The sequence below is a fragment of the Moschus berezovskii genome, chromosome 13 (genome assembly GCF_049115385.1).
Source record: "Moschus berezovskii isolate FMDL1 chromosome 13, NW_MosBer_1.0, whole genome shotgun sequence".
Taxonomy (NCBI): domain Eukaryota; kingdom Metazoa; phylum Chordata; class Mammalia; order Artiodactyla; family Moschidae; genus Moschus; species Moschus berezovskii.
The window spans coordinates 36183976-36198040 of NC_142472.1; the positions used below are offsets into that span (position 1 = coordinate 36183976).

The following is a 14065-nucleotide window of genomic DNA, read 5'->3' on the forward strand; positions in this document are numbered from 1 at the left end:
TACTATAGCCCACAAGCTACAGGCCACATATGGCCCACTGCCTGGTTTCACAGATAAAGTTTTAGCTTTGTATTGTCTATGGCTGTCTTTATACTAAAAGGCAAAGTTAAATAGTTATAGCAGAGATTATTAGGCCTGCAAATATTTACTAGCCGACCCTTCACAGAAAAAGTCTGCTGACCCCTGCAATAACAGAAATAAATGATGTCTATTAAAAATACATAATCAAGGAACTGCTTTTAACAACAAATGCACCTATGCCTTAAAAAACAATTTCTGTGAATGTGCTTCTAAATCAAATTTTAAAATAATATTTTCTGAATAAATTCTGAACCATTAATTCAGCCATATAGTCCAACTGATAAAAACTGAAAGGTTCAGTACAATAAGGGCTTCTGCTGAAATGTTTACACAGTCCTTCAGTTTAGTCTGTCATCGTTGTTGTCTAATATCAGTTCTCCTTGGTGACAAAGCAAAATGAGATTTGATAACTTCTTAAGATTTACTGTTTAGAAGAAAATCCTGAAATGACACAGAGCAGGTATAGGAGAAAAGGAAAAGCAATTATGGCAGACTACAGTGAAAACACAGAGTCAAGAGACAACAAAAATATTAATATGAGACAGAAATGAATTTATAGCTTCTTCACCTGTGATTCATTGGCTGGTAAGCACTACAACAAAGCATATTTAAAACACTGGAACTGACTTTATTTAAAGCATAATGAGGTATCCATGACAGTTCCTTTTCTATTAGTATGCTGAAGCCATTCACAACTACATAATCAGTTTCTGAATTAAAATACTTTATAGCTCCTAAAATATCCATAGATAGCCTGTGACTTTATTATGTCACTTATTATGAGCTGAAAGAGGGATCTACCAAATTGTAAGAGAGACCACAAAGTGGCAGATGCCACTATGTTCTTTACTTGTATAAGTAAGTATAAATACTTACTCATTTTTCTCACATCTTCCCAAGCATTTACTTCATTTTTTACAATGCTGAGCTCATCCTATTATCTCTAAGTTTAAAAAGAAAAATCAAAAAGCTATAGTCTCAAAGTCATTTTACAATGAGCCTAAAATTTCTGGCTCCATAATACCAACATCTACATGATTAGCATTCTAGAAGAAAGGTTGAAATAGAGAGATCTGAATTTGGATACAGAGATCTAAGAATAGCTACTTAGAATCCCCAACACATTCTAAATCTGCCAATTAAACTGTATTCTAAGCTTAAAGATTTCCACCCAAATCAAGTTTTTTTCTGAAAATAATGTAACCCATGTCATTAGTTATACTTACCTCCTTAAAACAAAGATTTGTTTATATATGTATGTGTTTAAAAAATTTACATATTTTATATAGTGAAAATTTGAATAGATATTCTGTATTCATATATTTTCTAAAACAGATTTAAGATTATCCATTTCTAAAGTATACACATCAAAATGTGAGTAAATGTCACATCAAAACAGATGAGGTATATTAACCATATTTAGAAAAAAATAGAAAACTATCCAAGTTTAAAAGACTAATCCAGGGCTTCTCTGTCAATCTACAAATCAAAATCTAAATACATCTCTTTAATAAAATTAGATTTTTAAGATGTCCCCACTCTTAGATTTCCTCATTTTATGCAAGAATAGAGTTATCTGTTCTTAAAGAAGAGCACAGGTTTAACTCAATACTGAAAAAGAACTCTGCATTTCCCAGAAACTCTCTTACTTAACAATTACCTTTTCTGTAATAGGGAAGAGAAGTAACACTGCACACACTGGTCTTGGTACCATGCTAAGGAGTTCAGGATCCATTCCATATACATCAACAAACTGCCAGTTAGGATGCAGACCTAATTGTTTGAGAAACTGGGAAAAGAGGAAAAAAATAGGAAAAGTTTTTTTATAACAGGAAAATAACCAATGTGTATATACTATGTTGGAGAAGGAAATGGCAACCCACTCCAATGTTCTTGCCTGGAGAATCCCAGGGACGGCGGAGCCTGGTGGGCTGCCGTCTATGGGGGTCACACAGAGTCGGACACGACTGAAGCGACTTAGCAGTAGCAGCAATACTATCTATCTGATATACAAAAGGGAATGGAAGGTATAAATATTACTGATGTTCAATAAGAATAAAGTAAAGCAGGTTCTTCATGAATTATGTGAGAAGAGAGCAATTTATTCATTCACTTAACAAACATTTAACTGAAGCAAAACTCCTTCCCTCCGCCCCCAAATTCATTACTTTGGGATTGAACAGCCAGGACTTCACCAAACATATACAAGGTGGCTTGGTTGATACCTTAAAACTCATTCTCAACATTTGATTTTTAATGAAACGCATCTAAGTTCTAGTATATAAAGACTTATTTTAGTAGTAAATCAGCATCAGTTCAGTTCAGTTGCTCAGCCCTGTCTGACTCTTTGCAACCCCATGAATCACAGCACGCCAGGCCTCCCTGTCCATCACCAACTCCTGGAGTTCACTCAAACTCATGTCCATCGAGTCGGTGATGCCATCCAGCCATCTCATTCTCTGTCGTCCCTGTCTCCTCCCACCCCCAATCCCTCCCAGCATCAGAGTCTTTTCTAGTGAGTCAACTCGTCGCATGAGGTGGCCAAAGTATTGGAGTTTCAGCTTTAGCATCAGTCCTTCCAATGAACATCCAGGATTGATCTCCTTCAGAATGGACTGGTTGGATCTCCTTGCAGTCCAAGGGACTCTCAAGAGTCTTCTCCAGCACCACAGTTCAAAAGCATCAATTCTTCGGTGCTCAGCTTTCTTCACAGTCCAACTCTCACATCCATACATGACCACTGGAAAAACTATAGTCTTGACTAGACGGACCTTTGTTGGCAAAGTAATGTCTTTGCTTTTCAATATGCTATCTAGGTTGGTCATAACTTTCCTTCCAAGGAGTAAGCGTCTTTTAATTTCCCGGCTACAATCAGCATCTGCAATGATTTTGGAGCCCCAAAAAATAAAAGTCTGACACTGTTTCCACTGTTTCCCCATCTATTTCCCATGAAGTGATGGGACCAGATGCCATGATCTTCGTTTTCTGAATGTTGAGCTTCAAGCCAACCTTTTCACTCTCCTCTTTCACTTTCATCAAGAGGCTTTTGAGTTCCTCTTCGCTTTCTGCCATAAGGGTGGTGTCATCTGCATATCTGAGGTTATTGATATTTCTCCCAGCAATCTTGATTCCAGCTGGTGCTTCTTCCAGCCCAGCATTCCTCATGATGTCCTCTGCAGAGAAGTTAAATAAGCAGGGTGACAATATACAACCTTGACGTACTCCTTTTCCTATTTGGAACCAGTCTGTTGTTCCATGTCCAGTTCTAACTGTTGCTTCCTGACCTGCATACCGGTTTCTCAAGAGGCAGGTCAGGTGGTCTGGGATTCCCATCTCTTTCAGAATGTTCCACAGTTTATTGTGATCCACACAGTCAAAGGCTTTGGCATAGTCAATGAAGCAGAAATAGATGTTTTTCTGGAACTCTCTTGCTTTCTCCATGATCCAGCGGATGTTGGCAATTTGATCTCTGGTGCCTCTGCCTTTTCTAAAACCTGCTTGAACATCTGGGAGTTCACGGTTCACATAGTGCTGAAGCCTGGCTTGGAGAATTTTGAGCATGACTTTACTAGCGTGTGAGATGAGTGCAATTGTGCGGTAGTTTGAGCATTCTTTGGCATTCCCTTTCTTTGGGATTTAAATGAAGACTGACCTTTTCCAGTCCTGTGGCCACTGCTGAGTTTTCCAAATTTGCTGGCATATTGCGTGCAGCACTTTCACAGTATCATCTTTCAGGATTTGAAATAGCTCAATTGGAATTCCATCACCTCCACTAGCTTTGTTCGTAGTGATGCTCTATAAGGCCCACTTGACTTCACATTCCAAGATTTCTGGCTCCAGGTGAGTGATCACGCCATCGTGATTATCTTGGTCGTGAAGATCTTTTTTGTACAGTTCTTCTGTGTATTCTTGCCACCTCTTCTAATATCTTCTGCTTCTGTTAGGTCCATACCATTTCTGTCCTTTATCGAGCCCATCTTTGCATGAAATGTTCCCTTGATATCTCTAATTTTCTTGAAAAGATCTCGTTTTTCCTGTTCTGTTGTTTTCCTCTATTTCTTTGCATTGATCGCTGAGGAAGGCCTTCTTATCTCTCCTTGCTATTCTTTGGAACTCTGCATTCAGATGCTTATATCTTTCCTTTTCTCCTTTGCTTTTCGCTTCTCTTCTTTTCACAGCTGTTTGTAAGGCCTCCTCAGACAGCCATTTTGCTTTTTTGCATTTCTTTTCCATGGGGATGGTCTTGGTCCCTGTCTCCTGTACAATGTCACGAACCTCCGTCCATAGTTCATCAGGCACATTCTATCTATCAGATCTAGTCCCTTAAATCTATTTCTCACTTCCACTGTATAATCATAAGGGATTTGATTTAGGTCACATCTGAATGGTCTAGTGGTTTGCCCTACTTTCTTCAATTCAAGTCTGAATTTGGCAATAAGGAGTTCATGATCTGAGCCACAGTCAGCTCCTGGTCTTGTTTTTGCTAACTGTATAGAGCTTCTCCATCTTTGGCTGCAAAGAATATAATCAATCTGATTTCGGTGTTGACCATCTGGTGATGTCCATGTGTAGAGTCTTCTCTTGTGTTGTTGGAAGAGGGTGTTTGCTATGACCAGTGCGTTCTCTTGGCAAAACTCTATTAGCCTTTGCCCTGCTTCATTTCGTGCTCCAAGGCCAAATTTGCCAGTTACTCCAGGTATTTCTTGACATCCTACTTTTGCATTCCAGTCCCCTATAATGAAAAGGACATCTTTTTTGGGTGTTAGTTCTAAAAGGTCTTGTAGGTCTTCATAGAACTGTTCAACTTCGGCTTCTTCAGCATTACTCGTTGGGGCATAGACTTGGATTACTGTAATAATCAATGGTTTGCCTTGGAAACGAACAGAAATCATTCTGTCGTTTTTAGCTAATACCAATTCTTCATCTGATTCTTATTCATGATTCCAGACTTTAATAAAGTTCAATGAAGTATTCCAAACTACTTCCTCTCCCTTCTCCACTGTCTCTGAAATTCTTAGTCTATGCCCTCCTCAATATTCAATTCTATCTAGAAACCAAAAAAGGACTAATATTGACTGCAGAGCCCAGGGAAGGAACTATGTCTTATTCATCTTTTTAATCCCATACCACAGACACTCAAGTTATATTTATGGAACCAGCAACAAATTTGTTGAATTTGTTGAAAACTGTATCTCTATTTTAATCTAGTCATCTGTATGTCTGCATATGTCTGTTAAGCTGTGCCAATAATGAATATTTAATATATTTTTGGTTTCATCTGTGCCACATTAAAGAGGTAGGAAAGATACATTTGGCTTCTAATCTGAAACCAGGTATTTATTTTATCAGTGCCACATACTCCAGATACCAAATACTACCTGCACAGAACTGACAGCTCTAAAAGGCACACTGTCAAGGAAAAGTGTCATACACCCTTATAAGGTAATTTAAACTTATTGGTTAGTTTTATGTAACCCCAAGTCATATTGCTATAAAGTTATAAAACAAAATGTATATGTAAGATAGTAAATTTTCACATAGTGCTGTAAACAGAAAGGAACAGTTAAATATTTTAGTGAAAAAACAATCTGGACAAAACTGGCAAATTACCTTGAAGCTGTAAACTTATTCCATGCCAGCCAAAGCTAAAGAGTATAAATATTCAGTTCAGTTCAGTTCAGTCGCTCAGTCGTATCCGACTCTTTGCGACCCCATGAATCACAGCACGCCAGGCCTCCCTGTCCATCACCAACTCCCGGAGTTCACTCAAACTCATGTCCATTGAGTCGGTGATGCCATCCAGCCATCTCATTCTCTGTCGTCCCCTTCTCCTCCCGCCCCCAATCCTTCCCAGCATCAGAGTCTTTTCCAGTGAGTCAACTATAAATATTACCAAGCTCCAAAGGCTTGTAGTAAGAGTGCTACGTACTGGAATGAGGACACATTAACGACTAAACATATTAAAATTATTAAAATTTAACTGGAATCATACTTCTCCTTAACTTTTTACTCATAGTTAATCAAATAAGATTGATAAAAAGAAGTTCAATTTAATTAACATACATGAAGTACATCAATGCAACCTTTGTTGCAAATATTGTTATGAATCACACTCGCCCAGGAAGTCATCACAAGCACACAAAGAATGCTGTGCTATGCTCAGTCGCTCAGTCGGGTCCGACCCTCTGCAAACCCACGGGCTGTAGCCAACCCAAGAATACTGGAGTGGGCTGCCATGCCTTCCTCCAGAGGATCATCCCAACCCAGGCATCGAACCCAGGTCTCCTGCATTGCAGGCAGATTCTTTAACGTCTGAGCCACCATGGAAGCCCAACACAAAGAGTAAAGGCAGCTATTTACAGCAACTACCTCTGGGCAGTGGAAAAAAGGTGAGGAAAAAGGCTTTCAACTTTAACCTCTCACTTTTTAAATAACAGAGGTATCCTACTTTTATTATCAAAAGAAAAAAAAAAAGAACCTACCTGCAGTGTGATATTCAAAAACAGAGAAAGATTAAAAAGAAATTCTCTAAATTAGTAAATATTAACAGCAACTAGCCTGGACAGTGTGAACTCAACTTTTTATTTTCCAGTATTTTCAAAAAGTGTCATTTTTACAATAGTTGGATGTAGTTTCTAAGATAAAATCTACAGAACTGATACACATGTATCTTCTTTAAATTTACAAAACTGAGAGAAAAAATACCAGTAGCAAACCTCCAAAAAACTTTCTTCAGACTACTCACAAAGTATTCCACATGCTACAGGCATTTGCACAGACCTCTGTACACAATTATTAATAGGAAACATCCTGTTTGTATCAAGTATAATAAAGGGATTTACAACTGCTAACATTAGTCTTCTGGCTTGTTTAAACACTGGATAATAAAATAACAAAAAACTCTGACTGACTAGCTCACTAAATCTTCATAATGCCACTGTTTTGCTTATGAAGAAAAATAATTAATAAAATAGATTATGTGCCCCCAAAAGATCTTGGTTAACTCATTCTTTTTAGTCTTGGGGCCAAAGAGAGTATTTCCACTAGATGCAGAGTTCTTTAAATTATGTGTCAACATTTTTAGAGAGTATCCTGTAACAGAAACTATGCTAGGAGCTTTAATGCACTTCACTTTTACCGCAACTGGCAAAAGAGGTTTTATTACATCCTTTCACTAACGAGAAAACTGAGACTGGGAGATCCTGTGACTACGCAAGGTCATGTTGCCAGGACTGACACACACAGCTCTGGACGCTCTGGTACTTATTTACCTGCCTCTCACGGCTTGAAGTATCTTTTTGTACTTGGTTCTCTAACCACAGCCACAATGAACTCTCCTCCAGCTCTCGAAGGGTTGACAACCATCGCTTACCTTATTTTTGCATGTGAACTGGACTTCTCTCTATCGGAAAAACTGTTAGCCTCTCCTTGTCATTTTTAATGAATTCCTCCTTATTCTTTAGGTGACAGTTGGGTTAGCAAAAACTCTGATTACATATATGTAAAAAAGAGAGAAAAATTAAATCTACCTTCCTTTTAAATCTGTTCTAAAGCCACTTGCTTGATCTCTAATGGGCAGTTCAGGACAGCAATATATTCTGCCTCACTACTAATTCACTAACCCTTTGGGTTATGACAGAAATTATACTTATCCAGTAATTGTGTGATATCACCACTAGTAAAAATATACCGGTAATAACTGCTGGATGTTACTAGGACTAGGAAAATAACCAAGAGTTAAATGAGAAAACAATGGTTCCTAAAGTCTGGAAATTAGTAAAATGAATTTTAATAGGTATTCAATAAACGAAGAATAAAATTCCTTAAGCACAGAATGGGGAAATAGTAAAAACATTTTATGTAGGGACTCGAAAAAAGGGAAGTTTTAGTTTACGTCACTTCAGGCTCAATATGGAGTGACTACACAACTGTCAAAATAATGATGCAATGCCAATCTGCTTTAAAAGGTGCATTACTCAGGATAATGTAGTAATCCACTATTTCAACACAGACTACGCAGAGTGAAATATGAATCAGCTCTGAGAGGCCTATTTTATGAAGGATGACGACAAACAAAAGCAGGCTCAAGGAAAGGTGACCAGGAATAATAAGGTTTTGGAAGACATCACAGCTGGAGAATCTGGACATGTTCTGAGAAAACTTAAATTATTATAATCCTTTTCCCCAAATATTTTCAGTAATATCACGAAGGAGCAATTAGATTTGCTCTGCATGATTTCAATGGGAGGATGACAGACAACTGGAGGAAGTTACAGAAGAGTAGATTGTTTCAATATAAAGACATATAATTCTTCTAATTATGTATTATACATTATTCGCATTATAATAAAAAAAAACTAAACCACTTTAATGAGATAGAATATTGTCACTGAAATATTCAAGCAAAAGATTCATGACCACATTAAAGGTAATCTTAAGAAAGATTTTTCTGTAGCACGAAAGCAGCTATATAAGATTTAGGCATTCTTCCACCCAGTAACTATTTGCTGAGAGCCCTCTATGGGCCACACACCACTCTCAGTACTTCAGACATGTCCTTTCTTTCACAGAACTTACATGCTAGGGGTGGGATACATACAGTAAACAAGCAGACACAAAAACAAGATAATTTCACAAGGTGATTAAGTATTATGAAGAAAATAAAGCAAGAGATGACTTCAGCGGAGACTCAGGGTGGATGGTGGGAGGAGGAAGGGACATTACCTGAATAATCAGGAAAGACTTATTCAGGAGGTAACTTTAATATACAAACAAGAAAGAATCAGCCATGAAATAACTAAGATCATAATGATTCAAGCAAAGGATGAGCTATATGAAGACTGAAGCAGCAACAGGCTTGGCACTCAAAGGCTGCAGCCCAGTAAAAGTGGGAGACACGCAGACAGTACCTCTCCATCAAGTCAGAGTAAGCAGCCTGAATGTATTCTAAGGACAAGCAGTGGAAGGCTGTTTGGGGAGTGTTTTAGACAGGGAAACACAAGTTGTGACTTGCATTTTTATAAAATCTCCTTGGGTAAACATTGGGAACAGATTTTAGGGTGGCATACAGAGAAGCAGAAAAACTAGTTAGAAAGATATTGCATTGTTCAGACTAAGGATGACAGTGGCTTGGGATGCAGCAGTAGAAATGAATAGAGTGGGCAGATTTGGGATAGATTCTGAAAAAAGTATACCAGAGTTGCAGATCATTGGATCTGAAAGATTAGGAAAAAACAAAAATTTATTTAATCCTTACAATATTGCAAGATCGGGGGAGGTTGTGAGAACTAGGGCTTCCCAGGTGGTGCCAGTGGGGAAACAGCCACCTGCCAGTGCAGGAGAGATGCAGCTTCCATCCCAAGGTCAGGAAGTTCCCCTGGAGAAGAGACAGACTACCCACTCCAGTATTCTTGGGCTTCCCTGGTGGCTCAGATCGTAAAGAATCCACCTGCAATGCCAGAGACCTGGGTTCGATCCCTGGTTTGGGAAGATCCCTTGGAGGAGGGCATGGAAACCCACTCCAGTATTCTTGCCTGGAGAACTCCATGCACACAGGAGCCTGGCAGGCTACAGTCCACAGGGTTGCAAAAAACTGGACACGACTGAAGCGATTTAGCACCCATGAGAAACCAAGAAACTTAGGTACAAAGAGGTCAGATAACTGTCCATGATCTCAGAGATTCAAACCAAAGAAATTAAAATCAGCACATGAATGGTCTCTCTAAATTAGTATAGCGGTGAAGAGCAATGACAGTGACCAGCATTGGATAAATGGCATTACCCTGAAAAGACTGGGGATGCAGATTTGGAGAGATGAGAGGATGTAAATCCAGATTTCTTTTTCAGCCATGTTAAGTTTGAGATGCTGCTGCTGCTGCTGCTGCGTCACTTCAGTCGTGTCCGACTCTTTGCGACCCCATAGATGGCAGCCCACAAGGCTCTGCCGTCCCTGGGATTCTCCAGGCAAGTAAGTTTGAGATACCTGTATCTAAATGGAGATATCAAAGTAGTGGCTGAATATATTAGTTTCCAATTCTGTACAGAAGTCAGGACTTGGAGGAACATGGGATCAAACATGTGATAGCTGATGATATTAATGCTCTACAACACAAAACATTAGCCATCTACACAATGCTCTGAGGAACTCTTCAGAAATTGGAAGGGAGATGATCCAGCAATGGCAAATCTAGGAAGCAGTCAGAGAAACAGGAGGCAAGCAGAATTATCACAGAAGCCAATGAAGTGGGTACTATACCAAGTGTTGCTGAGAGATCGAGAAAGCGGTGAGAGAAAAGTGAACGCTGGATCTGACAAAGTGGTGATTAGTAAACTTGAGAAAAGTAGTTAATGTGAAATGGTGAGGACAGGAGTGAATACAGGAAAAACTTGCAGATAAAAGCAGCAAGAGCATCTATGGACAATTTTTTTGTGGAAATTTTACAAAGAAGGGAAACAGAAAGGAGACAGTAGCTAGAGGAGGATAGTGCAACAAGCATGTTTTTCCCAAGAAGGGAAACCCCAACTAACAAATGTTCATGTTCACGGCAATATCCAGCACATGACTTCTAATTCTTTTTTCAACACTAAGCAACTAAAGCAACTAAATACAGTAATAATGTTAAAGTAAATTTCTTTTCCTTCAGCCTCTTCCTGGGCTTCTCTGGTGGATCAGCTGGTAAACAATCTACCTGCAATGCAGAAGACCTGGGTTCGATCCCTGGGTTTGGAAGATCCCCAAGAGAAGGGAAAGGCTACTCACTCCAGTATTCTGGCCGGAAGAATTCCATGGACTGTATAATCCATGGGATTGCAAAGAGTCAGACACAACTGAGTGACTTTCACTTTCTTTCACTTTTGGCCTCTTCAATAAAATCCACAATTAGAAATATTTCTAGGAAATTGTCATATCAGAAATCAATGAGTCTAAAACACAACAATATTTAAAATTATAAACTGTGGCCATGTAATACTCAAATCACAAAACATAATCAAGATGAAAATCTAGTGTGACCATAAAAATAAATGCTATGATTGCCCATAGCACAGAATGTTCTTTGTAAAAAATGTTATAATTCCTGATGCTTAATTACTTGTAACTTTCCACTGACCTCAAGCTATCAGTTCTGTAAATGCATATATAAACAGAATAGAGCTTAAGTTTTTTAAATGATTTTTTTTCTGTCATTGAACTGATCTTATTCTAGGTAAGCTCTACCTAGAATAAGACAAAATATCCTGAGAAGAGACTGATAGCACAGTAAGCAACAAAAGAAATTACTACTTACCACACCTACTGAGACACGTGGTTACCAGTTAACGTGCATCAGTTAATAATGATCTTCATATAGTTGACATGTGTTAATCATTCTTATACAAACTAGTCAACATTAAACAGTGTTTGCTGACACTGAGTACAGTAATAACACACGCAGCCACCAAATGGTAACAGAGTGAAACCAAGATAAGTAAAAGGCCTAGGGTTCCATTAAATTGAGGAAATAAGAAAAGGTGGGGATGGATATGGTTGTTGGGATTAATCTGTGGCTGTGAGTTAATTCAATTTCTATTCATTTTAGATTCTCAGTTCTGCCACTAACACAATGAGAATAAAGAAACAACTACAAAAATTTTGGTTAAAACTAATCACTTTTTAGATACTTGTCCATTCTCCCACTAAATGTGCATTACTTCTTTAAATAATAAATTTAAAACAAACGTAATCACACCAAAGCATGCCAGAAATTGTACAATCATATACTAATAATATCTTTCTCTGTTTATGTCACTCAGAATGGCCTCCTGTCACCATTCAACTTAATATGTTTTCCCTGATGGTCTTCATCACTGTACCATTAATTTTCTCCACTGCACTTATAACAATCGCTGTTTTTTGGTTTTTTTTTTTACTTGTTTATCGTCTGTCTTCCCAAAGGACTGAAAAGCAGAAAACCATAAATGTTTTCATCACCAAATATAACCAGCTCCTGCTCAGATACCTGGTATTCCAAAAGGTGTCCCCCAAATATTATTTCATTGATGTGAATAAGTGAATGGGTTTCGTACTCTACCAAGGTCTAAGTTTCCAATTATAAAAGCTTCCATCTTATTAAGGTAACAATATTGTCTAAAAGCGATTGTTTTTAAGTCTGTTGATAGTTAATAGTGAGCCAGCTCTACAATACCAGAATAAAGTTATTAGGATATACTATCCTTTTTACATATTGCTGGATTCTCTTTGCAAATATTCAGTAGAGGATTTCTACATCCATGTTCATGAGGGATATTAGTCTGCAGTTTTTCTTATTATAGCTTGCCTGGGAATGCTGGTCATAAAATGAATTGGGAAGTGCCCCCCCTTCTATGCTTTTGTAGGACTGGTATTATTTCTTCCTTAAATGATAATCTCAAGAGACACAGGAAAGCCATTTGAGAAAATTCAACATTGATCCATGATAAAAAATATCAGCAAATTCAGAAAAGAAGGGAACTTCCTTAACAGGATACAAAATATCTACCAAAACCCTACAACTAACATATCTAAAGACAAAAGATCAAATGTTTTCTAAGATCCTGAACAAGACAAGGGTGTCGTCTCTCTCTCCATTCTACTCAATTTTGTATTAAAGGTCCTAACCAGTGCAACAAGAAGAATGAATAAAACGCATTCAGCCTGAAAAGGGAAAAATAAAACAGTCTAATCACAGAGAATATGACTGTCTATTTAGAAAATCCCACAGTGTCTACCAAAAACAGCCACTAAAGTAAGTGAATTTAGCACAGCAGTAGGCTACAAAGTGAATATGCAAAAATAAATTCTATTTCTCTATACAGCAATAGACAACCAGAAAATAAAATTTTAAAACAGTATCACTTACAGTAGTGCCAAAAAGTAATTAAATACTTAGGTATAAACAAACAAAAAGTGCAAGATCAACATGTTAAAACAACAGACTACTTGTGAAAGAAATCAAAGACCCAAACAAATGATGAGATGCACCATCTTCATGAAATGCAAGACTCGATACCGTTGTTAATTTTCTCCAAAATGTACCTATAGACTTAGTTACACATTCACCATCAAAATCATAGCAGTTTTTTGTATAAATGTCTTAATTTACTTAAATCTTTCCATCAGCTACTCAGCTGATTCTAAAATTTATATTGAGAGACAAGCTAAAACAGCCTAAACAATTTTGAAAAGGAGTAAGTTTGAGAATTCATACTATTTACTTTCAAGACTTACTATAAAACTACCATAATGAAAACGGACACATACATCAATAGAACAGAACAGAGTCCAGATATATGGCAAATTGATTTTTCACTAAAGCTATAGAAAAATTGAGGGATTAGGTCTGAGAGAAATATGCTTCTTTCCTATGGCACTAAATCTGAAGTTGGAAATACTAACTTCTTTGGCCTCAAGATTTTTCTTAACAAAAGCATCAAAATGTTGTGGGGGAGGGGAGGAAATGAACAACAAACGCCAAAGCGGGTAAAACAAAAGAAAATTAACACTGATTGGAAACGCCACCTTAATAATAACATAAAAGATATATGCTGTGTTCCAAGCTTTGTATATTTCTAGATTAGTAAAGAAACAAAAGTTGAGAGACAAATGATCATTTCAAAAGTGTTAAATAAAGTTGAATTTAAAAATAAAGGGTTTGTTGACCACTCTGAGATAAAGCATTCTATCTGCTTTCTTTATATAAGGAATTTTCTACAACCTTTCAAAACCAAAAACTAACGAAGTACCAAAAATAATGAATCATTATTCCTTGGTGATGAATAGGAAGGTTAAGGAGATGGAAAACTGTATCATATGATAAAATGAGAGCAGTAAAAAAGTAAACCTGCTCTTGAGAATGAAAAAGAGGATAAGACAAAATACACCTAAGCAAATAAAAAGTTTATAGCTGGTAGTACTTATTGTTCTTTTAATCGAGTGGCTGGCAGAGGTTCCCTCTTCCCTCCCCATCCA

The 14065-nt window shown here is 37.5% G+C and overlaps 1 protein-coding gene across 3 annotated transcripts in view; it reads right to left on the reverse strand.

The window, feature by feature from the left end:
• Positions 1–10075, reverse strand: part of UCHL3 (ubiquitin C-terminal hydrolase L3) — a 41630-nt gene extending 31555 nt beyond the window's left edge. The window contains exons 1-2 of one of the 3 annotated variants that reach the window (XM_088842673.1): positions 9863–10075; positions 1742–1870 (exon numbers count right to left, since the gene is read on the reverse strand). In XM_088842673.1, the coding sequence (XP_088698799.1) occupies positions 1742–1870; positions 9863–9931 (198 nt within the window). In that variant the 5' untranslated portion in view covers positions 9932–10075. Of the gene's footprint in view, positions 1–1741; positions 1871–9862 lie in introns of those variants that run through there. The other 2 variants (XM_055426470.2, XM_055426472.2) reach the window with 2 other exon arrangements.
• Between the last annotated feature and the right edge of the window lie 3990 nt (positions 10076–14065).